General features: G+C 45.1%; 1 protein-coding gene across 1 annotated transcript in view; it reads right to left on the bottom strand.

Annotated features, from left to right (window-relative positions):
- The window catches only part of LOC126262981 (prolactin regulatory element-binding protein), a 144372-nt gene that overhangs the window by 59622 nt on the left and 59181 nt on the right, over window positions 1-25569 (bottom strand). The window contains exon 4 of the mRNA XM_049959931.1: window positions 19092-19269. Within this exon, the coding sequence (XP_049815888.1) occupies window positions 19092-19269 (178 nt within the window). The remainder of the gene's footprint in view (window positions 1-19091; window positions 19270-25569) is intronic.

Raw genomic sequence — 25569 nt, 5'->3', positions numbered from 1 at the left:
CACCAGCAAGTGATGACTAGGCAAGCTTCATCGCACGTCATCTGCCCTGATACCACCCACTCCGACCAGGGGACCTCCCCACAAGCACCACCCACCCACAGCAAGGGCCACCTGGCAGGATGGCCATTACTGGGAGTCTCAATGCCCCAGGATGACAAGCATCTACTCCTTGGCATATGTGGTGATTTAACGGCGCAGGCGTCAGCAGAGTGATCCCTGTGTTGTCGGGGGTGGGGGCTACAACCAACAGGATACATAGCGGCCCCACCACAACAGACTAGCTACTGTGCTGGATATGAGGTGCTGGTTGGTTAGTTGGTTGGTTTAGGGATGAAAGGGACCAAACTGCAGAGGTCATCGGTCCCTTTTTCCAAAACACTAAAAATACCCACAGAGAAGAAAATATGTTCAACAGAATAGGAGACAGATGACACAGAACAAAAGAAATGTAGACAAGGACCAGACAAAACAAAATAAAATCACACGGAGTGCGACGGTGGTTGGCCGACCATAGGAACAAAAAAAAAAAAAAAAAAAAAAAAGGAAAAGCCAACCACCGAAAACACATTAAAAACTGAGTTTAAAACCGTAGGCCAAAGGCCAGAATCAACACAAAACAATCAAATAAAACAGAAACACTCAGATTAAATGATAAAAACCCCCTGCCCGAATAAAACGTAAAACTAAGTCAGCCATAGCAGAGTCATCCGTTAAAAGGGCAGGGAGCGAGTCAGGCAGTGGGAACGACTGCCTGAGCACAACTAAAAGTGGACAATCTAATAAAATGTGGACCACCGTCAAAACGGAGCCGCAGCGACATAAAGGTGGGTCCTCACGTCGCAATAGGTGGCCGTGCGTCATCCATGTGTGCCCAATGCGCAGCCGGCACAGGACTACAGACTCCTTGCGAGAGACCCGCAAGGAGGACCGCCACACATCGGTCGTCTCCTTAACAGCCCGCAGCTTATTCGGGGATGTCAGGCCACGCCACTCAGCAGCCCACATCCCAAGCACCTTACGGCGCAACACCAGCTGCTGATCGCGAGCCGTGAGGCTGATCTCCAAAGCCGGGGCGTCGATCGCCCCTTTGGCCAGGCTGTCAACACGTTCGTTCCCGGGATGCCAACGTGGCCTGGCGTCCAAACAAAGACCACCAAACGACCAGAACGGGTAATGGCGGAAACAGACTCCTGAATAGAGGACACCAGAGGAGAAGAGGCATAGCAGCGGTCGATGGCCTGGAGGCTGCTCAGGGAGTCACTGCAGATGACGATGGACGTACCTGAGCAGGAACGCATATGCTCAAGAGCGCGCAATATGGCCACCAGCTCTGCAGTAAAAATACTGCAGCCAGCCGGCAAGGAGCGTTGTTCAACATGGGCAGCGTGAGCAAAAGCGTAGGCAGTGCGACCATCAACCAGGGAACCATCAGTGTAGACAGGCTCACAGCCCGGAAATGAGGCGAGGAGCGCAAGAAAACGGCGACGGAGGGCCACATGCGGAACCGAGTCCTTGGGTCCCTCTGCCAAGTCCAGACGGACGAACGGCTGGGGCAAACACCAGGGAGGCGTAGGTGCACGGACCCGGAAGGGAGGCAGAAGAGGGAATGAGCCCAGTTCCGACAGCAGGGACTGGACGCGGACAGCGATGGAAAGCGCAGACCGAGGTCGCGTTCGGGCAGATGGAGGACTGTGACAGGGAGAAGCAGGCGATGATTGGGATGGCCCGGCGAGCAATGCACGTGGACAGCATAGTCGGCGAGCAGTCGTTGGCGGCGAATCCGCAGCGGGGGAACCCCGGCCTCCACCAGTACGGGGCTCGTACGGAAAGCGCCAGTTGCAAGCCGAACCCCACAGTGGTGTATGGGGTCTAACATCGTCAACACTGAGGGTGATGCAGACCCATAGGCAAGGCTCCCATAATCAAGCCGGGACTGCACAAGGGCTCTGTACAATCGCAACAGCGTGTAGCGATCTGCACACCAAGACGTGTGGCTCAGGCAGCGGAGGGCGTTGAGGTGCCGCCAGCATTTGTGCTTCAGCTGAGTAATATGAGGAACCCATGTGAGCCAGGCATCAAACACGAGTCCCAAGAAACGGCAAGTGTCCACCACTTCAAGCAGGTGGCCATCGAGGTAAAGTTCAGGATGAGGGTGGACCGTCCGACGCCTGCAGAAGTGCATAACTCGAGTCTTGGCTGCAAAGAACTGAAAACCGTGAGTCAGAGCCCATGATGCTGCCTTGCGAACGGCTACTTGCAGCCTGCGTTCGGCGACTCCCGTAGTCGTGGAGCTAAAGGAGATGCAGAAGTCGTCGGCATACAAAGAAGGAGACACCGACGACCCCACATCTGCAGCCAGACCATTAATGGCCACTAGAAATAAAGAGACGCTCAACACCGAGCCCTGCGGGACCCCATTTTCCTGTATATAAGATGAACTAGAGGCGGCACCGACTTGCACCCGGAAAGAGCGGCGCAATAAAAAGGTTTGAAGAGAAGCCGGGAACCGACCACGAAGACCCCACTCAGGCAACGTAGCAAGGATGTGATGCCTCCATGTGGTGTCATACGCCTTCCACAGATCGAAAAACACAGCAACGAGATGCTGACGTCGGGCAAAGGCCGTACGGATAGCAGATTCCAGCCGCACCAAATTGTCCGTGGCAGACTGGCCCCGACGGAAGCCACCCTGGGATGGAGCGAGGAGACCGCGCGACTCAAGGACCCAACACAAACGCCGCCCCACCATATGTTCGAGCAATTTGCACAAAACGTTGGTGAGGGTAATGGGATGATAGCTGTCCACCGCCAGTGGGTCCGCACCGGGCTTCAAGATGGGGACAATAACACCCTCTCGCCATTGCGACGGGAACACGCCCTCGCTCCAAATGCGGTTAAAGATGGTGAGGATGTGTCTCTGGCAGTCCCTGGAGAGATGCTTCAGCATCTGTGCGTGGATGCAGTCTGGTCCTGGTGCTGTATCAGGGCAATCGGCGAGGGCAGCGAGGAATTCCCTCTCGCTGAAAGGAGCATTGTATTTTTCAGAACGACGCGTGTGGAATGAGAACGGTGTCTGCTCGGCTCGCTCCTTTAGAGAGCGAAAGGCGGTGGGGTAAGTTGCAGTCGCAGAGCTCTTAGCAAAGTGTGCAGCAAGGTGTTCAGCAATGGCGGCAGCGTCCGTGCAGACAGCGCCGTCCAAGGAGATCCCAGGGACACCCATAGGGGTCCGGTGTCCATAAATCCGCCGTATCCGGGACCACATGAGCGAGGGGGAGACACGGGAGCCCAAGGATGAGACATACCACTCCCAGCACTCCTGCTTACGCTGTTTAATAAGACGACGGGTGAATGCACGGAGCCTCTTAAAGGCGATGAGGGTCTCCAGAGACGGGTGCCGCCTATGACGGTGGAGAGCCCGCCTACGGTCGCGAATAGCCTCAGCAATCTCCGGCGACCACCAGGGTACAGCCTTCCTCCGAGGGAGTCCAGAAGAGCGGGGGATGGCAGCCTCGGCCGCCGAAATGATTGACGTGGTTAAGACACAGACCACCTCGTCATGTCACCCTGTGGGGGAGACTCAATGGTTGCCGCGGAAGTAAAACCCGGCCAGTCAGCCCTGTGGAGAGCCCAGCGGGGCGGGCGCCCAGAAGAATGACACTGGGGCAGTGACAAATAGATAGGAAAATGGTCACTACCACACAGGTCAGGATGCACTCACCAGTGGAGGGATGGGATAAGTCCGGGGGTGCAAAGAGAGAGATCGATGGCCGAGAACGAGCCATGGGCCACACTGAAATGCGTGGGAGCACCGGTGTTCAAGAGGCTAAGGTCGAGCTGAGCCAACAAATGCTCCACGGCACGACCGCGGTCATCGGAGACAGTCCCACCCCAGAGAGGGTTGTGGGCATTGAAATCGCCCAGCAACAAGAAAGGTGGCGGCAGTTGGGCTATCAGAGCAGCCAGGACATGCTGCGCGACAGCACCATCCGGTGGAAGGTAAATACTGCAGACGGTAATAGCCTGTGGCGTCCACACCCGAACAGCAACAGCCTCTAAAGCTGTTTGTAGAGGTACATACTCGCTGTGAAGAGAGTTAAGGACATATATGCAGACGCCACCAGACACCCTTTCATAAGCTGCCCGGTTCTTAAAATAACCCCGATAGCCATGGAGGGCGGGGGTTCGCATTGCTGGAAACCAAGTTTCCTGCAGAGCAATGCAAAGGAAAGGATGAAGGCTGATAAGTTGGCGGAGCTCAGCTAGATGGTGGAAGAAACCGCTGAAGTTCCACTGGAGGATGGTATTAGCCATGGATGGGAAAGGCGAGAAGGGCCTGGGAAGGCAGATTACGCCTCCGGGGCCCCTGCTGCTACTGAGTCACCACCTGGACAACAGCCATCTATTGCGTCCGAGGGACTGGCGAGATCCATGTCCTCAGCGGACGCCAGAATCTCCACCTCGTCCTCTGAGGCAGAGCTTGTAGTAAGCGGTGGGACGGGTGCCAGTGCAATGTTGGTATTCTTGGGGACTTTCTTCTGGTTCTGTTTCTGTTTCTCCCGTTGTGCCTTCGGTGGTTCAGGCTTGGAGGGCTTAGAGGGCTTCACAGGGGCAGTCTCAGGGACGGAGGACGATCGGGAGGCCCTACGACCAGGGACTGGTGGTTGTTTGAGCCACTTGCCGGTGTCTGCTGTGCCGCTGGTCGGAACTTGCGAAGGGAGGTCCCCAAGGGACCCCTTCCTTGCGAGAGTAGCCGAAGAAGTCGGACGCTTCTCCGGCTGGGAAGGGGGAACTGAAGTCCCCGATTGGTGGGGGGGGGGGGGGGGGTGTTGCTCCTGAAGTAGATGGAGCAGGAGCAACAGGTTGTGAAGTGCCCCCCACAAGCAAGGGGGCTGGTGGATGCTGACCGATCTTAGAGCCGATTCGTGATGACGGGAGAACCGTCGTTGCAGCAGCGGCGTAGGTTGATGTCATTGCCACAGGATGGAGCCTCTCATATTTCCGTCTAGCCTCGGGGTAGGTCAGGCGGTCCAGGGTCTTATATTCCATTATCTTCCTTTCTTTCTGCAATATCCTACAGTCCGGCGAGCAGGGGGAATGGTGTTCTCCACAGTTAACACAGATAGGAGGTGGGGCACATGGAGTATCGGGATGCGAAGGACGTCCACAATGCCGACACATGATGCTGGAAGTACAGCGAGATGACATGTGCCCGAACTTCCAGCATTTAAAACACCGCATCGGAGGAGGGATATATGGCTTCACATCACAACGGTAAACCATCACCTTGACCTTTTCGGGTAATACATCACCTTTGAAGGCCAAGATGAAGGCACCGGTGGCTACCTGATTATCCCTCGGACCCCGATGGACGCGCCAGACGAAGCGAACACCCCGTCGTTCGAGGTTGGCGCGTAATTCATCGTCGGACTGCAGAAGAAGATCCCTGTGGAATATAATACCCTGGACCATGTTGAGACTCTTATGCGGCGTGATGCTAACGGAAACATCCCCCAACTTGTCACAATTGAGCAACCTCCGTGACTGGGCAGAGGATGCCATTTTGATGAGCACAGAACCAGAGCGCATCTTGGACAAGCCCTCCACCTCCCCGAACTTGTCCTCTAAATGCTCCACAAAAAACTGGGGCTTAGTCGACATGAACGATTCTCCATCAACCCGCGTACACACGAGGTACCGGGGTGAATATTCTCCACTGCCTTCTTTAGCAAGACGTTCCTCCCATGGAGTAGCTAGGGAGGGAAACGATCTCTGATCAAATTTCTTCCCGTTGAGGTTAGACCTCGATCGCTTAGAGACTGCTGGTGGAGGCCCACCAGCGAGAGATATGTACCATGCTTCATTGCGGGTCATCCGCCCTGATGCCACCTACTCCGACCAAGGGACCTCCCCATGGGCGCCACCCAGCCGCAGCAATAGCCACCTGGCAGGACGGCCATTGCCGGGAGTCCTGATGCCCCAAGGAGATGGGCATCTACTCCTTGGCATACGTGGGGAGTTAATGGCGCAGGCATCAGTAGAGCGATCCCTGTGTTGTCAGGGGGCTACAACCAAGAGGGTACATGGCGGCCCCACCACAACGGACTGGCTACCGTGCTGGATCTTAGATGCAAAAATGTCCAAGGTCGTCGTCGCAGTTAAAAGCAACACTGCAGAGTGCAGCGTGGTAATCGCACCCAGGGACGTATCCTCGCCCAAGAGATGGAAAACGGGCGGGACACTATTGCAACGACGAAAAAGCCGGCGAAAGGTCTCAATGCATGACGGATACAGTGCACCATGTAAGGCGCCCTTCCCCAATTGGCTCGCTCTTCGGAAAAATTTTGAAAAATTGAAGTCAAACCCTACAGGGGATCATCACATAAAGGCCAAAACATGTGAGACTCCTTTAAGTTGCCTCTTACGACAGGCAGGAATACCTCAGGCCTATTCTAATCACCGGACCTGCAGGGGGGGGGGGGGGGGGGTAACTATTCTGTCTTGCCATGGTGAGGGGAAGGCACCCATGAGCCAAATGTGGATGAAGACCCTGAGTAGATGTAGCCTCTGGGTAACATCCAAATGTTGATCATCTGGTTGTGGATGGAATTCAGGCCTGGGGCTGTGTCATGAGAAGAGGTAAGAACCTGCAAGAATTCCCATTCAGTTAACACTTCATTATAGGAGTCAGCTTGATGGGGTATGAAACACAGGGGGGTTTCTTCAACTTATTTTTTCTGCCAGAGGAAGGTAACAGGGTAGTAAGAGGCCACCGACAGTTGATTGTCGCTGGCGGCCCAGAAGGCTACGGAGCTTGGACCAAACCTACGATGAAGAGACATACGCCCCAAAGGAGGAAACATAGCACTCCCACCAATCCTTTTTACTCTGCTTAATAAGGTAGTGAGCCTTAGCATGAAGACACTTAAAAGCAATATGGGTCGTTTGTGAAGGGTGTCGTTTAAACATTGCAGCGCCCACTGGCAGTCCTGGATAGCAGCTGCTATGTCCTTGGTCCACTGTGGTACCAGTTGAAGACGGGGGGGGGGGGGGGGGGGCTGTAGATAGGGGAATTGCAGTACCAGTGGCATGGAGAATAGTGGCAGAGATGCCTTGCATGACTGCATCAATGCAATCCAAGAGTGAAGTGCAAGCATAGCAGACATATATTGGCCAACTGGCTCTGTGGAATGCCCAACATAGGGGCCTGTCTGCCTGATGACAGCAAGGGAACAATAGAATCACCAAAAATAGTGGTCACTGTCACAAAGATTACCACGGGATAACCAGTGTAGTGAAGCCACAAGAGCAGGGGAAGAGATTATGAGATCAATAGCAAAAAAGGAGCCATGAGCGGCACTAAAGTGGGTAGGGAACCGTCCTTAAGGAGACACAAATCAAAGTTCATAATAAGTTGATTAATTATAAGATCCCTATCCATCGAAGTGGCACTCCCTCACAGAGTATATATTGGCGAGGATGAGATACGGGAATCGGAGTTGCTGTATTGAGGTAGGCAGGTAGGCATAAGGAAATGGCTTACCTGGAGGGAGGTAGACATTGCAAATGGTGATTGCTGGGGCCGTTGGTACGAAGGGGGATCTGTTCACTAATGACATCGGTGCAAACCAAACTGCAGATCTTACCAGATGCTACCCCAGGGCTGGCACAGTTCTGACAGAATGCCCAATAATCACGAAATGTTGGAGAGAGGTCTGCATGGAAGTGCTATTCTTAAAGAGCAAGACAGAACACAGAGTAAAAGGAAATAAGTTGTATTTCCAATAGATGATGGTGATATCTGTCACAGTTCCACTGGATTATTGTGTGGTGATGGTCCTGGTTAGACATAAAGAATCTGAGGGGAGGTCACATCACATGGTTAGTGGTCATCACTGATGAGGACATGGTTTGTTTCTTTGTTTGAATGTTTTGTTTTAAGGTGCAAAAACAACTACAATCACATGCGCCCATGTCAGAACTACGGAACTTGAAGGCAAAAATGAGTTAAAAATGCCTACACGTCAATCCCAATTGATGGAAAAGAAGACAGCTAAAAACAGGGATGTGGAGAAATGTCTATAAAATACACAACAGGGAAATGGAGGTTCTCAACTAAAAATTAAATGTCCTTTGCCATATTGCTATGACGGATAAAAAGTAAAACGTGGTTGACAGCCCGCATGTCGTTTGCTAAAACGGCCGATAACTCCAATGAACGTAAGTGGTTAAAAAAGGGTGTTCCGTCAATAAATGGCAGATCATCAATTGTTGAGTGCAATGAGAGCAAAATGGTGGGGGAGCATGACTTAACAAATGGCAATGGCTAAAAAGACAGTGCCCGATACGCAACCTAGCTAAAACGATCGCTCACAGCAAGAGGACTGAGAGGAGTTCGTCCAAGCCACTGGGAGAGGCTTAATGACCCAGAGCTCATTCCAATGAAGGGAGGACCAATTGTGATGCCAAAGTGACACCACCTGCCTACATACAGCAACACAGATATAAATGGAGGGAATGTAAGAACTAGTGGGCTGAGGTATGAGGACCGCAGCCTTGGTAGCAGTGGCAGCGGCCTTGTTTTCTGTCAGATTGACATGATCGGAACCCACATAAACATCACAGTAGCTCCATCAAGAGTGACAGCCCTCCTGGATCCACTGCACTAAGGGATGGACAGTGTACACCACACTGAGGCTTTGAGGGGCACTGACAAAGTCAGGGCAGATGACACAAGTGAATAGCCTGTGCCTCCGGATGTACTGCGTGGCCTGATAGGGCGAAGAGCTCTGCTGCAAATACTGAGCAATGTTCTCTAAGCCAATATCAAGAAAGGTAGGTGCCAATGATGAAGGCACACCCGACGCCATGGTCAGTCTGAGAGCCATCAGTGTACACAAAGGTACTATCGCGAAGTTCTGTGTGAAGGTAGTGAAACTGAAGGCAATACAGTGAGGCTGGAGTAGTGTCCTTAGGAAGCAAATGAAAGCCAAGGTGTACACGGGCCACTGCATGCGGCCATGGTGGTGAAGCATTCACACCCATCAAGTGGCAGGTAATGTGAAGTTAAGCTGCCACAGCAAGAGCAAAAAGTGAACTTTAGGAGATAACTGAGAAGAGGGACACATCCCATACAGTGATTGAAGGAATAAAGAAGGAGGCATAGAATGGGTGGCCACACATGGCAGACAAACGGGATGCACATCTGCTGAGGAGAAAGTCATGGCAGGAGGACAGGGGTAGTTCGCCAGCTTCTGCATACAGACTCCCAACCAGGCAGATGTAAAAGATGCCAGTGGCCAAACAGATGCCACAATTGTGGATAGTATTGAGATGGCATAAGAGGGACAGACAGGTAGATGCATAAACGAAACACCCATAGTCTAGTTTTGAACGGACAAGTGATTGTACAAATGGAGGAGGGTGGTTTGATCTGCTTCCGAAGAAGTATTAGGTCTACAACTCTGCTTCCTCCAGATGGCATTAGTGAAAAGGAGTGTCAAAAGTCATAGGTAGTAAGTGTCATACAGTCAACTTGGGCATTTGAGAACATAACGCCATCAAAAATTAGTCAATTTTTGATTCCATCTTAAAGTTATTCTAGGTTGAATATGTCAACTTATGAGCCCAATTCTCGTCATCTGCGGGAGGTTTTAATTTTCTGCTTTAATATGAAGAAATATGTAGCTGAGGATCATAAAAAGCTGAGAAAGACCTATGATGAGGTGCCTTTTAGTGACAGAACTTTGCAGGAAATGGTTTCCATGCTTCAAGAACAGTGATTTTGACATTGAAGACCGGCATGGTTGTGAAAGAGAGAGAGCTTTCAAAGCTACTGCAACCGATGAGAACAATCACAGGAGATCGTTATCGAAAGCAATTGATGTGCTTGAGCCGATCACTGAAAGACAAACGGCCACAATACAACAATAGTCATGAAAAGGTGATTTTGCAGCATGACAGTGCTCGACCCCATGTGGCAAAACCCGCCAAAACATACCTGGAAATGTTGAAATGGGAAGTCCTATCCCACCCACTGTATTCTCCAGACATTGTTCCCTTTGACTATCAACTTTTCAGTTCAGTAGCACACGACCTGGCTGCCCAGCACTGTCTGTCATATGAACAATTGCAAAATTGGATCGATGCACGGATCTTCCAAAAAGACGCCCAGTTCTTCTGCCATGGGATTCGTATGCTGCCTGAAAGATGGGAGAAAATAGTGGCCAGCAATGGCTAATACTTTGAAACGTAAATTTTTTATAAGATGCTCACAATAAAGCCTCAAACTTTGAGAAAAAAAGGCGAAAGCAAAATTGTAGCCCCAGTACAATTGAGGACACGTAGGACATTGAAGGACCACATACAGCAGGCTGTCAGATAAGACACGTGGGGGACAAAGAAAGTTTCCTATCAAGCACAAGCCCCAGGAATTTCGTAGTTGCAATGAACGGAAGAGCAACAGGCCAAAGATGTAACGATGGTGGAAGAGACCAACTGCTCTGTCAGAAATTTATACAAACAGTTTTGTTGGTGGAAAAACAAAAGCCACTGTCGATGCTCCATGAATAAAGATGATCAAGACATTGGTGAAGATGCCGCTCAATAAGACAAGTCCATGGAGAAATGCAATAGATGGTAAAACCATCAATGAAAAGGGAGCCGGAGATGGCTGGCAGGAGACAGGCCATTATGGGGCTAATGGTGTTAGCAGAGAGGATGACACTAAGGATGGAACCATAAGGCACATCTTTTTCATGGATAAAGTCATCCAAAAAGGTGGAACCCACATATACCTTGAAAACTCGAACTTTTAAAAATTCCTGAAGGAAACATGACATGCACCCATGGAAGCCCCATGTGTAGAGAGAATGGAGGATACCAGTCCTCCAGCAGGAGGTGTAGGCTTTCTCCAAATCATGAAACACGGCCACAGTCTGGGATTTCTGCAGAAAACCATTCATGACAAAGTGACGAGATGGTCAACTGCAGAATGACGCAGTCGAAATCCACACTGTGCAGTGGTGAGTAAATTGTGAGACTCGAGCCACCATAACAGCTGGTGAACACAGCTGGCAAGCGAAATGGGGCGGTAGCTAGAAGGAAGGTGTCTGTCCTTACCTGGCTTAAGTATGAGTATGAAAGTGGCTTCACAACAGCATCTGGGAAATATGCCTTCTGTCCGGAAGCAACTGTACGTTTGAAGGAGAAAGTGCTTGCCCGCAAGAGAAAGGCGATGCAATATCAGAATGTGAACATCGTCTGGTCCTGGGGCAGTGGACTGGGATGAAGTGAGAGCATAGTCTTGCTCTCTCATAGTATAGGCGGCACTGTAGCACTCACGATTCTGAGAAGAGAAGGGTATCACCCGAGCCTCTTCTGTTTGTTTCCAATGGAGGATGGCAGGGTGATAGTGGGAGGAGCTAAAAATCTCTGCAAAATGGTGGCCCAAGGTGTTGGAGATAGCAATAGAGTCCACTATGACATCGTCTGCTACTGTAAGGCCAAAAATTGAGGAATGGATCTTGGCACCAGGGAGCCGTGACAGGTTGGCCCACATGACAGAAGAGGAAGTGGAACTGTTAAAAGAACTAATGTATAAAATATATTAGCTGTTTTGCTATCCCGAAGTGACGACACTGAGCAAGCAACTGTTTATAACCAATGCAGTTTGCCATCATAGGATGATGGTGAAAACCATGGAGAGCACGTATCCAGGCACAAATTGTGTTGTGGCATGCCTCAGTCCACCAAAGGAAAGGGACATGGCATGGTAAAGGGGAAGTGTGGAGAATGGAACATTCTGTGATGGTAAGGATAACATTTGTAAGATAATCTACCTGGTCATCACAACTGGGCAAATGACATTCATCGAAGGTCGCCAGGGAGGAGTAAAGCCTCCAGTCAGCCTTGGTAAGCTGCCATTTGGGTGTGCACATAAGTGGGGTAGGAGTCTGCAAATGGAGAGCACATGGGAAATGGTCGCTCGAGTATTTGTCACAGAGAACAGACTACTCGAGATGATGGGCAAGCTGGGCAGTGCAGAAAGATAGGTCCCAGTGGGAATAGGTGTGCGTGGAGTCTGAAAGGAACATGGGTGCTCCTGTGTTAAGGCAGAGGAGGTTAAGTTGAGTGAGAATGTCAGAAAAGAGGGCACCTCTCTGACAGGTTCTGGGAGAGCTTCAAACGTGCACATTAAAGTCACCAAGCAACAGAAAGGGGTGAGGTAGATGTCCAGGAAGCTGGAGGAAGTCTGCCCTGATGATATCGAATAATGGAGGTATGTAAATGATACAAAGAGAAACGGTCAAGTGAGGAAGGAAAATGTGAACTGCAACAGCTTGAAGATGGGTAGTTGTGAAGATGGGTTGACTATGATCATCATCCTGTATGAGCAACATGACTCCTCTATGGGATGGAATGCCATCCTCAGGGGGAAGGTCGAAATGGATTGGGAATAAATGCAAGAGCTCAAAGCGGTCGTGAGGACACAGTTTTGTTCCCTGGAACCAGGGAACAAGCAGACACTGGGATTCTAAGAGCAGCCACAAATCCTCTTTGTTTGATCAAAGTCCATGAACATTCCACTGAAGGAGAGTCATAATGAGGAAAGGGGAGTTGGGAAAAAATGAAGAGGTGACACATTGGTGGCTGCCAAGTGCCAGCCTCCAAAGACTGACTGCTACAGGGCACACAGGCTGGGGTATCCTGCTCCAGGGGATCTACAGAGGTGTTGGCATTCTCCTTGCGTCAGTCTGCAGAGTGCAGGGCAGAAAATTGGTTGGCACTGTGCACCGATGACACGGAGGTCAGCCAGACGACGGTATCATGTGGCGACATCGTTGAAGAGGATCTCAGAGTCGGTGAAGGAGACGACCATTTGTCTCTGTTTGACTTCTTGGAGCCTTTCCAGTTAGCAGAGGAAGACTCAGATGTTTGTTGGCTGGAGGGATGTATGACGTCTTCGCGGAAGTATTCCTTCTGTCATTTAGGCCTGCCAGTTGTGTAGCAGTTGACTTCGCCCCACGAGGTGAAAGTTTTTTGGCTTGTTTGGCAATGGCGATTTCACAACCCTGTTGCTGAATTTGAGGTCACATGTCTGCGTGGCCAGGTCCTTCATGGAGCAAGACATAGCAAGAAGAGTCCCGTAAGTGCTGGATGGTAGAACACAGGGTTTCTGACTAGCCAACAACTTGCGAGCAACTGGGTAAGGCATTTTTTCCTTTACCTGGATCTCCTGGACAGCCTGCTCATCGGGATACATGGGACAATCTCCAGAGAAGGCAGCACAGATGCCACTCCAGTCGATAGAGTGGGGAGGAGCAGCTGGACAATTGCCCTCATGAGCATTCCTACCACAGGTTACACATTTGGCCAGGTGTCAACAGGACATTTGAGTGTGATGCAGCACATCGGGTTTAGAAAGTATGGTCAGACTGCGATAACTTCATAGCCTGCTTTGTTCTTGGAAGGAAGCACCACTCTAACAAAAGTGAGAAAATAGTGCATGTTGACACTAAGGATGGTTCTACCGTTTTCATCACCCGATGGACACCCTGATCAGAGGTTCGCTTGGATTTATGCCTCAGTCAGACCATCGAGCAGCCTAGTGTAAATAATACCACATAATATCACGGGAAGAATTCAGAGTTCTATGGGCACTGACACGAACAGGACAACCGTGGAGAAGCAAAGCCACAAGCAGTCGTTGTGCTTGAGAATCAGAAGTAATCTTCAAAAGCAAAGTACCATTGTGTAAACGAGAGTGGGCCGGTCTTCGTTAGCACACAGGGAGGGAAAAGGAAAAAGAGGAATCTCAAACACAGAAGCGGAGGAAGGATAGGAGAAGGTGAACGAAGAAAGAAAAAAGGAACGAAATATATTGGTGATGTCAGCCACTGAAAATGCGGAACACATTCCGGAAAACATCCCAGACCTGTTCCCGAAGGGAGCGGAAAAAGGATAGCAAGAGGACAAACTTGCAGCACAGAAAGGAAAAGATGCTGCAAAGGCTGAGGCCCTATGATAGCCAAGCAGAAACCCATCAAAGAGCGGCAAGTCCCATGGGGGTACAAGGATGTGGTGACATTCATAAATAAGATGTCAGACTCAGGTTGTGAGGGGGGAGACGGCTCCTACAGGAGCACTGGGGGGGGGGGGGGGGGACGGCTTGTCCTGGGACTTACAATTCTTCTTCTTCTTCTTCTTCTTCTTCTTCTTCTCCTCCTCCTCTTTTGGAGGTATAGGAGGGCAGGCTTCTGTAAGATCTGGAACCAAGGGAGAGCAGGTGACCTTGGGGTGTACAGACTGCATCGCATGGCCTGATTTGTGGTAGCAGGCTTGCGTCCTGAGGGATGTTAGGAGGAGGGATCCTGGGGGAAGCCCTATCACCAGCCGACACCAAAGAAGCAGGGCACTTCTTTGGCTGGGAAGGGGCAGCGGTACCTGGAGGGGATGGTGTGTGAATCGCAGGGGAGAGGCATAGGAGAGAGGTGTGGGACTGGGGTAAGGAAGGGGTAGGAGGGGAAAAGATGTAACAGAGGTCAAAGTAGAAGAAATTGACACTTCATGGAGTCAGTCATATTTTTGACGAGCCTCAGCGTACGATAGACGACCCAGGGACATTTACTCTTGGATCTTCTTTTCTCTCTTGTAAGCTGGGAAATCTGGTGAGCATGGAAAGTGGTGGACATAAGAGTTTACACATGGAGGTGATGGAATATAGGGGCTTCCCTCAGGGAGTGGGTGTCAACAGTCACCACACAGAGAATACGGCATACATTGGGAAGACATATACCCAAAATGAAGCACCAAAAGCAGATCATGGGTGGTGGGATGTACAGCTTTGTGTCACATTGGTAACACATAACCTTCCTTGACTTTCTCGGAGAGGGTATTTCCCACAAAAGCTAGGATAAAGGTGACGATAACGGTGCAGTTGTCTTTATGCCAGTTTTGCACACATCAAACAAAATGAACGCCGCATTGCTCCAAATTAGCCCGAAGATAGTCATCAGTTTGCAGGATGAGGTCCCTCTGAAATATCACTCCCTGGACCATATTCTGGTGAGGAGGTAATAGACACTGGGACATCACCAAGACAACCAGAAGCACAAAGACTTGCAGACTGGGTGATAGAAGAAGCTTTGTTCAACAGGGAGCCCAAAAACATCTTACTGAGGGATTCCACTTCACCAAACTTATCCTCGATATTTCCCACAAAAATCAGTGACCTTGTGGCAGTGAAGGTGTTCCCATCCACTCTAGTACAGACCACGCAGCAGGGAAAGTGTTTCATCCCAAGATGGCAAGCCTGGCCCTCCTCCCAGGATGTAACCAGGGAAGGGAAGGTTGCAGGATGCTATACCACTTGAAGAGAGAGCCATTTGAGAATGTTCAGATTTTTGCAGTTTGATACGCTTAATGTGGCAAGCATTTGGCCTGATACCACCCACCTTATTAAACCAAAACTAATCAGCATATTTTATAATTAAGTTGATTGCTTATTTTAATTTCATACAACGTCACTAACAGTATATTAACCGATATAACAAAAACAAGAAATTGAGCATTTAATTACAAACTGAAATAAAGTATTAATAATTACAAGTATTTACATAATAGTTCTGGTCCATGATGTTTGAAATGGAACTACTAAACAAATTAAATACGTAATGCTTGTTTTTGAGTAACAGGTATCTGTACATAGCTAAATTTAACACAATAGGTACTAACAATAATTTTGAAACAACTTTCTATAAAAGATACATTAACACTAACCTGAGACAAAAATGAAGTTTTGAGTTGAAAGCATTTTTCCAATAAATTGTCTTGGAACTTCACATATTACATTTTAATAAAGCTTACTGGGTTTGGTTTACATCACTTTCATTAAGAATGTATGTTCTCCCTGTTGGAGTAAATGGATTCACTTTTGTGAGAACATCCACAACTGAGACCCACAGGACATCTGCATGTGCAGGGTAAGAGAATGACTTAGCTGGTCCACATGGATGAAGAAAAGTTATTTTCACTTCATCAAGTTCTTCATTTTTTTCTAAAATGTACCCAAGCCACCAGTTTCTGCCATATACAGTGGTGACATAGCCTGATACATCTTGTAACTTCAGTTTGTCTGGTGATGTAGTTACTTCCCTCTCCCAACTCTGCATATCACCTGAGAAGTATTTGACTATTAATTTTGATGGTGTTGGGAATGAAAGTGTGGAATTGCTGTGTTCCTTCGATTGTCAATGCCTCTTCAAGTCGGCTTTTTAAGAATATTTCTGAAGCAGCGTAGTCTTCTTGAGTGGAATATGCAAATCAACATTTGTGATATTATCTACTGCCCACTCAAATAGATCTTGTGTGGTTTGGATCTGATTTGGGTATGGCCTTTACAAACTTGCACGAGCTGCCAGTCTCTTTACTGAACCCCCTACTCCATCACAAGGCCCTTTCCCATGTGCTGTGGCTGAAAAGTGCCACTCAGCTTTTATGTTGAAGTCTTCCTCATGAAGCCAAAGGTTCAGGAAGTTTTTCTTATTTTTATACTGAGTGGCAGAACCATCAGAATAATAGTATATATTTTTTGGAATCTTTTGAAATTTATTTGTTAGATATGAAATTAGCTTCTTTTGAAAGGTGTAAACCGCAGTTGTATTGTGCTCCAGGCAATCAGAAACAATGACAAAGCTCATATGCTCAATTTTGTCTTCCTGTTTGTAATATATAACAAAAGGATGAATGGTAATCTGTTGTCTTGTCCAGTGGGAACTTTGAGCTTCAACCTATACTATAATTTTCTGAAAAATCACATATGACAACAAATTCAGATTCCACAAGGTTTTCTCTTGTGGAGTTAAGGAATGTTCGTTGTTGCTTGGCAATGAAGTCATGCCGAATCAGAGTTGACATCTTACTACAAAATAAATCTATGAATTCTTCAGAAGTTTTCTGAACAATTTCCAGATTCCATCGGTCAACTGACATCCACTGTCAGAACTGAACTTGTTCAATTAAGTTTTCATGAAAAGAGTCTTAAAATTTTACACATGACAGTTTCTCTTGGGCAGTATTCACAGTTTCCCATGTTGCAATCAACTGATGATTGGTTGCAAAGCATTTTTGCAATGCGCTGTTTATAATTGTTTAAGCTGCTGTTTGTTACTGTCTTTAGTTTGGCATTTTCTATCATTAATTTTATGTTTTGGTGAGTTGTGCACACACAGACAGTGTGTGTGCCACTCCGGCCAGCTAATACACAATGTTTTGGTCTCAACTCAGCAAATTTAGAGAAACCTATTTTTATGTTAGGAAACTTGTCTTTAAAATGTTTGTAAGCTTCTTTAAGATTACACAAAATAAGTCTTTTTGATATTTTTGTTTTATTTCCACTTGTTTCTGTAATTGTCACACAATCTTTAATACCTGGCACTGCCCTGCTAACTTCATCATTTCATAAAATGAATGTACAGTTTTGACAGTTTCTGTTGGTAAACACTTCCCTGGTTTTGGGTTTGGACCTTCCGTTAATCCTTTCTCCTTCAAAACTTTTTTGGACTGCCGAACAATGTAAGTAGGAGCATTAAATTCCCTCATTATTTTTCTGACACTCCACTTTTCATGTAAACTTGTAAGAATCATTAGTTTTTTTGCTCTACTTATAGAATTTTTAAAGTTTCTTTTAAGATTTTCAAGAGCGGATTCATCAGTATCAGTATCTGACGAAGAAGTTTCAGGAGCAACAAAACGTTTACGTGTCATTGATGAGATTTTCTTCACTTTTGATTTGGTGTAATGCCTAGATGTTAGTTTTCTCTTGTCAATTGGGGACTCACCTAGTTCTTGAAGTGTTGTGTTAAATGTTTTAACAGCTACTGAAGTTGTAGTGAAGTCAGGGTCTTGGTCTCGGATGATTATCTCTGATCCAGAAGATTCTTCTTCAACACTTTCATCACTGATGGGCTCTGGTGTATTTTTCAATTTGGTTACATCTTTCCTACATTTATCACAACTCTTGACACCACTTGGTATTTGAGGAAATAATTTGGGCATCCATGTTGTCACATTTCTCAGTTTTTTCTGTCTCTAATAAAATGATTTGACTTCTTCAATGGATTACAATACTGCACTCTTACAGCACTGCACTTTTTGCTTGGTTCCATATTTATACAAAAACCACTTACAAACTGTCCTTCAATGTATAGATTTACTTGAAAATGAGCTATTAAATATAATAGATACAGACTGGTCAACACAGAGGTAACAATTGATTTGCACTAAAACCACAGTGCACAATAATGCTGTAGGCACACAAAGCCTTAGAAGGTAACAATGCAGACTACATCATCTCAACAATGGCTCCAGTATCTGAATTATTGTACAGACATCAAGCCCTATGTATACGGTCCTCTACTGACGGACTACCTTAAAGGTCAGTTTGGTCAATCTAGGGCCGTTAGTGACAAACAAGAGTCAGGAATATTTTTTTTTAACAATGAACCCATCATCATTCCACATTTATATTTTGTCATGTGATTTACAACAGTATGAAGTAGTTATGGAAATATTTTGAAAATTTTCAATTATGTACTTTTTGTAAAAAAACTAAATCAAAATATTAATTACCATTTTGAAAAAGGTTATTAATTAGAAGCTATGTTTTTTGTCTATCACTGGAAAGAGCATGAAAAATGCTGCAAAATGACACCTTTCCCAGTTCTCCAGCTCAATTAGGGCAGCTACTAGGACAATTTCAAAAAAAGGCCGTTCACATATTTTTGGCCAGTTTTTGAAAAGTTTACATGACCATATTTCAGGAATTTTTTGAAGTAAAAAAATTGAAATTTGGTATTTTTCTTAGTTTCAGCACTCAATATAAGTATACCAACTTTCAGCAAAATCTCAGAGGGTGAGGTAAAATTTTTATTTAAAGTGTGTTGATTTTTCATGGAATGACTACAGCATATACATCATGATTTTGATAATAATAATAATAATAATAATAATAATAATAATAATAATAAATATTTCATTAGTATAGCACAACAAAAAGTATTATTTTTTAACCTATAGGAAAGTCAATGTAATACCATTGTTTCATCTGGACTGAAGTCAATGTCATCAATTTCTTTCTTGTGGGCAGTAATATCGAGGTGTTTTCTTAATGAAGGAAACTGCCAAAGACGAATATGGCCATCAGTGCCTCCTGTAGCCATAAGTTTGCCAGAAAGACTTATTCGAACAACTCGTTGTAATGGCTCATCATCACTGGAAAGAAGAAAACATAATAAATGTAAATCCATTACAAAGAATGCATATCAATAGAAAGTGCAAATTAGAAAGTGTCTAACTATGAAAAAGACAATTATATAAAAACTTTCTTCAAATGAATTGATAGCTTCTTCAGCCTCTGAACACTTTTTTCATTGAGTGTCAAAAAACCCTTATGTTTCTGTGACTCAAGGCTGCTTACCATAGCTATTTCATGGTCCAATGGTAAATTAAAGTGATGATGTCAACAGCAGTAATGATGGTGATTTTGATGACACATCAATCTCTAATACACATACTAAAATACAACAAAAAGTTAAAAAGTCCAGAGCAATAAATATGAATCACTTGCCTAAACCAAACACTTGATAAAAATATGGTCTGTGTCAATTCATATAACTTTTGTCTAAAGTGAGTACACAGGATGGTACATGATGAAAATACTACATCAGAAACATTTGGCAGGCTGATCAGTCTTCAATTATTGCCATAGCACAATATTTTCAGAGGATCTCTCACAAAACAAAAAGAATTTATGGTTATGTGTAAAGGCTGTGAGTGGTTTAAAAATTAGTATCCGTGTCTGGACACTCATGGATGAGACAGGTACTAAAACTGAGGGTAGCAAAACAAAAGCAGAGACACTGAACTCAGTTTTCATATGTTACTTTACAAATGAAACTCCAGGTATACTGCCCCAATTTAATTCTCTTGCCACTGCAAAGATGACCGACATGGATATTAGTGTCAGTGATGTTGAGAGGCAGCTGAAATTGTTAAAAAATGTTTTGACCATAATATACTGATGATCCCTCAAACAGAAAACTGAGCCCAGTAGTTGGAAAAAAACATAGGTCACATCTGTCTACAAGAAAGAAATCACAAAAGTACTGTCCACTATCCTTGACATTCATTTGTGGTAGACTCTAAGAACATATTCTGAGCTCTCAGACTTAATGAGGTGTCTTGAACAGAATTACCTCCTCCATACCAACCATCATGGATTCTGAAAATGTCAATCATGTGAAACCAGCACGGATTCTGAAAACATTGATATGTGAAACCCAGCTTGCACTTCTCTCACATGACATCCTGAAAGCCATAGATCAAGGCAGTCAAATAGATGCAGTATTTCTTGATTTCTCAATGCTCAGTATCAAAACAAATATTGTATGGTGTATTGAGAAAATTCTGTGTCTGAATGGAGGATTTTTTGGTAGGGAGGACACAGCATGGTATCCTGAATGAAAAATCATTGGCAGATGTAGAAATAACTTCGAGTGTGCCCCAGGGAAGCATATTGGAAACTTGCTTTTCATGTTATACATTAATGACCTTTGCAGACAGCATTAATAGTAACTTCATACTTTTTGCAAATGATGCAGTTTTCTATAATGAAGTACTGTCTGGAAAAAGCTGCAGAAGTATTCTGTCAGATCTTGATAAGATTTCAAAGTAGTGCAAAGATTGGCAATTTGTTTTAAACATTCATAAATGTAAAATCATGCATTTCACAAACTGAAAAAAATGTATCCTTTGACTACAGTAACAGTAAGTCGTAACTAGAATTGGCCGACTTGTAGAACTACCTGTGTTTAAGACTTTGTGGGGATATGAAACGGAATAATCACATAGGTTCAGTCATAGGTAAATTAAGTGGCAGACTTCAGTTTATTGGTAGAATGCCAGGGAAATGCCATCAGTTTACAAAGGAGATTGCTTACAAATCATTTGTGCAATCCACCACAGAATATTGCTCAAGGGATCCATACCAAATGGGAGTAAAAGGGGAGACTGGATGTATAAAGAGAAGGGCAGCACAAATGTTTTTAGGTTTGTCTGACCCACAGCAGAGTGTTTGATACTGAAGTAACTGAACTGGCAGACACTTAAAGATAGATGCAAATCATGCTGAGAAAGTCTACTTGTAAAGTTTCAAGAACTAGATTTAAATGAGGACTCTAGAAATATATTACAACCCCCGACATATAATTCCCAGAGGAATTCTGATTTAAGATTAGTTTAGTTACTACATGCACAGAGGCATGTAAATGGTCATTCTCCCCACACTGTCTGTATACGGGGATAGAATGGGATGAAGTTCTAATAATTGGTACAATGGGATGTACTCTCTGGCATGCACATGACTGTGGTTTACAGAGTATGGATGCAGATGTAGAAAATGAGATCCAGGTACCTCACTGATTCTTCAAAATTTAAAATGGTGATGTTCTTTGATACAAACAGGAAAATTATAAATATGAAATGAGCTATTTATTTATAATACATTATTGTTTCAGTGCTTCTGCACTGTAAAATTTATTTATTTATTTTATAAAAAACAAAGATGCTGTGACTTACCAAATGAGAAAGCGCTGGCGGATAGACACAATAAAAAACACACAAACACACACACAAATTTCAAGCTTTTGCAACCCAAGGTTGCTTCATCAGGAAAGATGGAAGGAGAGGGAAAGATGAAAGGATGTGGGTTTTAAAGGAGAGGGCAAGGAGTCATTCCAATCCCAGGAGCGGAAAGACTTACCTTAGGGGGAAAAAAGGACAGGTATACACTTGCTAACACACACATATCCATCCGCACATATACAGACACAGGCAGACATATATAAAGGCAAAGAGGTTGGGCAGAGATGTCAGTCGAGGCGGAAGTACAGAGGCAAAGATGTTGTTGAATGACAAGTGATGTATGAGGGGCGGCAACTTGAAATTAGCGGAGATGGGAACTTGCCCTTCAATATATTCTCTCTTCCCATTACCCACCAGGCCTCAACCTTCACTAATTTCAAGTTGCCGCCCCTCGTACATCACTTGTCATTCAACAATATCTTTGCCTCTGTACTTCCGCCTTGACTGACATCTCTGCCCAACCTCTTTGCCTTTACACATGTCTGCATGTGTCTGTATATGTGCGGATGGATATTTGTGTGTGTGCGCCGCTCCCGGGATTGGAATGACTCCTTGCCCTCTCCCTTAAAACCCACATCCTTTCGTCTTTCCCTCTCCTTCCATCTTTCCTGATGAAGCAACCTTGGGTTGCAAAAGCTTGAAATTTGTGTGTGTGTTTGTGTTTTTTTTATTGTGTCTATCTACCAGCACTTTCTCATTTGGTAAGTCACAGCATCTTTTTTTTTATATATTTTTCCCACATGGAATGTTTCTTTCTATTATATTCATATTTATTTATTCTACTTGATTAGAACAGAGCCTGTGAGAAATTTAGGTAGACAGCATTAGCAAAGGGATTTGGGAAATACCGAAGATCCTGTTGGAAAGAAGGATACTTAGTTGCAATGCAGTAACTAGTGCACACAAAAACAAAGGCAGACATTTTGTTGCTTTAGTAGATGTGTCATTAACTGTCTTTTCAAGTTGGAGCTGTTATTCAGTTCTCTGATACAATGAGTGAGATTATTTCACAGTCAATTTCCTGCTACTGAAAAGGACTTCGAGAAAGTGACTCAGTGATGGAGTGGGACAGAAACGATTTTTCTTTGATGGGAATGAGTGTTTCTGCCATGTTGTTTACACAAGAGGTAGAGGAAAGATGTGAAGGACTGTGTATATTGATGAGACTGTAGGAGAGACAGGAGTGTGTGGCAATCTCTTTGTTTCTGTGCAGGTAGCCAGGACAGCTGTGTGTAAGGTGGTGAAGTATGATCAAAGGTTGAATGTCACAAATACATTCAGCACCAGTTCCAAGCACTGAGAGCTTTCCTAAGAAAGTCCTTGAAGGATAGCACTGTTGTAATCAACTGGAAATGTAAATGGTTGTGTATTGTACACAAACAACAGCACAGCCACAATGAACTAAAATTTATTATTCCAGAACAACAGATTAGAACACACAAACAATCCAGCTACTAACATAAGCACTTTCTGACAATAAGTACAAACACAATATGAGGATGAGGGCCTGCTGCACTGTGCTTATAAAAGGAGGACTCTGGTAGACTAGGTGGCCGATGCTGTGTTACGTGCACAAATCACGTGGCCCACGGGTGTCCTCTGGTGGCTGACCCACACAGATGCCATTGGCAGAACATTCATTCAAAGTGTAGTGCGCATGGTGTCAGGGAGCATATCCAAGTATTACATACAGGGTTATAGCAGGTTGTACAAGTTTCTTTTTCAGTTCGAAAGGGAAGAGCTTTGTATATTTTTATGGGGCGTGTACAGATGCTGATGCCTTTTTACTTTTTACACATGGCAGCTACCGTATTTACTCGAATCTAAGCCGCACGTGAAAAATGAGACTCGAAATCAAGGGGGGGGAAAAAAAAATTCCCGAATCTAAGCCGCACCTGAAATTTGAAACTCGAAATACAAGGGGAGAGAAAAGTTTTACACCACACCTCCAAATCTAAACAAAGTTGGTCCATTGTAATATGAGACACAATTTAGGTCAAAAGAATGACGATACAGCTACAGTAGTTTGGTTTTAGTCGTAAGCTTAGCAGTTAAGCTTTACCAGGTAGCCTTTGGTATGCATCAGGCGCTCCGTCCGTATTTATACGGCTACCCTTCCTTTTTCGCGTGCTTCGTCTGGTTTGAATTGATTGCTTATTTTTCTTTGATCTGATAAGTGCCGTTCTCTTTGTTATAGGTGTTTACGTCACTCTAAGCTGAAAATGCATTGTTGTGCTGTGTTATGCATTTTTTGTTGCTTTCTGATAATGAGTGTTTATGGCCTGTCGCCACTCGCGGAATGGCTTGCTTTTGTGCACGCGACCGCTGCTTACAATAAAAAAAAAAAGAGAGGAATTGTCTCATTAGCGAAACAATGGCAAGAGACTGCTATTTGTTGTTACTTACACTGCTGCTTTCTTTGATAATGATGAACAAGAGCCAATAATGGACTGTGTATGATAGAAGATGTGAACGAGAGTTAAGCGAAAAATTTTCTCCGTTTGAAAATCTTTGCAGAGGCCTCTTTAGTACATTACATTCTGCATAGAAATTAGAGTCATCTTAGATTTAAAAATCTAGTCAGTTGCCGTGCTTCATTTCTGACTGTATCACTATTCGGCATAAGAATAATACGATTATAAACATGACATGATATGTATATTCTTTCGCGTTTGCTGTTGTCTCACTCTAGTTTCGTAGTTTATTAGGCAGACAGGATTTAAATGAGATAGCAGCAAACACGAAAGAATACATGGCAAAATGTTTACATTTGTATTATTCTTATGGTGAAGAGAATACTGCATGTGAGTCACAATTCATAAAAGTTCCTATTAACAGCCATCACTTGTCACAGGTAGGAAAAAATTCAGAATGTAGAGTTGGCCGTATTGACAAACATCCCAAACAGTCTAGTCAGTCTCGGGGCGTAGAAAAAAGCTCGTCTTCCACGTTTTTTTAAATTTATTTACTGACGCATAGGTTTTGGTGCCAGTATTTATCTTTGTGCCTGCAAAGCATGCCTGTGCAGCACTACATATATTTGACGGCAGAAGTTAGTTGTGGCGACACCTACCAACATTTTTCAGATCTTCCGCTTACTTTGATCTCGATTCTAAACCGCAGGCGGTTTTTTGGATTACAAAAACCGGAAAAAAGTGTGGCTTAGATTCGAGTAAATACGGTAAGTGCTCAGCCCAATTTAGCTTTTCATCTGTTATTACTCATCAACACTCTGCTGATGGAGAAAGATTGTTATTTGTCCCATTTAGGCTTAAAGATGGTAGGGATTCCTGATATTTCTGACTAATGAGCCTAGAATGACCAACTGGTACAGCTAGGGCTTTTGATGGATGGAGTTTAGCCCTATATTCTGTGCACAAAGAAGTGATAAAGAATACAAACAGATTTTTCAAATGAATGTTTAAAACATGTATTTTCTGTTCATTTACAGCCCCTTAAGAGTTTGTAGCAACTGTCATGCACTGTTGCATGGCTGCAAGAAGAACAAGAAACACTGCATTGGAAACCATATAGCAGACATTATGTTACTTAAAGTGACAAAATACAGAGTAACTATTAAAATGTTATCCTGAGGAATATCATACTCTTGTGGAAAAATTGAGACACAATGTCATCAACTCAATATTTCAAATAATGTGGGGAGAGGAAGGACCATAAAATGAGAAGGAAACACGTCCGAACGCCCATACATGGAGCTATCGAAGGATGTTATACCTCCATGTAGTGCACTAGGTAAAATATAAAGAAAACACTGGTTAAATGGCACCTGTACAGAAAAGGTTGCTACATAGTGTACTTGCCCCCAGCATGTTGATGCCATAATGGCAGACTGACATGTTCTGAACACAC

The sequence above is a fragment of the Schistocerca nitens genome, chromosome 6, assembly GCF_023898315.1.
Source record: "Schistocerca nitens isolate TAMUIC-IGC-003100 chromosome 6, iqSchNite1.1, whole genome shotgun sequence".
NCBI lineage: Eukaryota > Metazoa > Arthropoda > Insecta > Orthoptera > Acrididae > Schistocerca > Schistocerca nitens.
The sequence above is the reverse complement of the archived record's forward strand: the minus strand, read 5'-3'. Positions and strand labels throughout refer to the sequence as shown.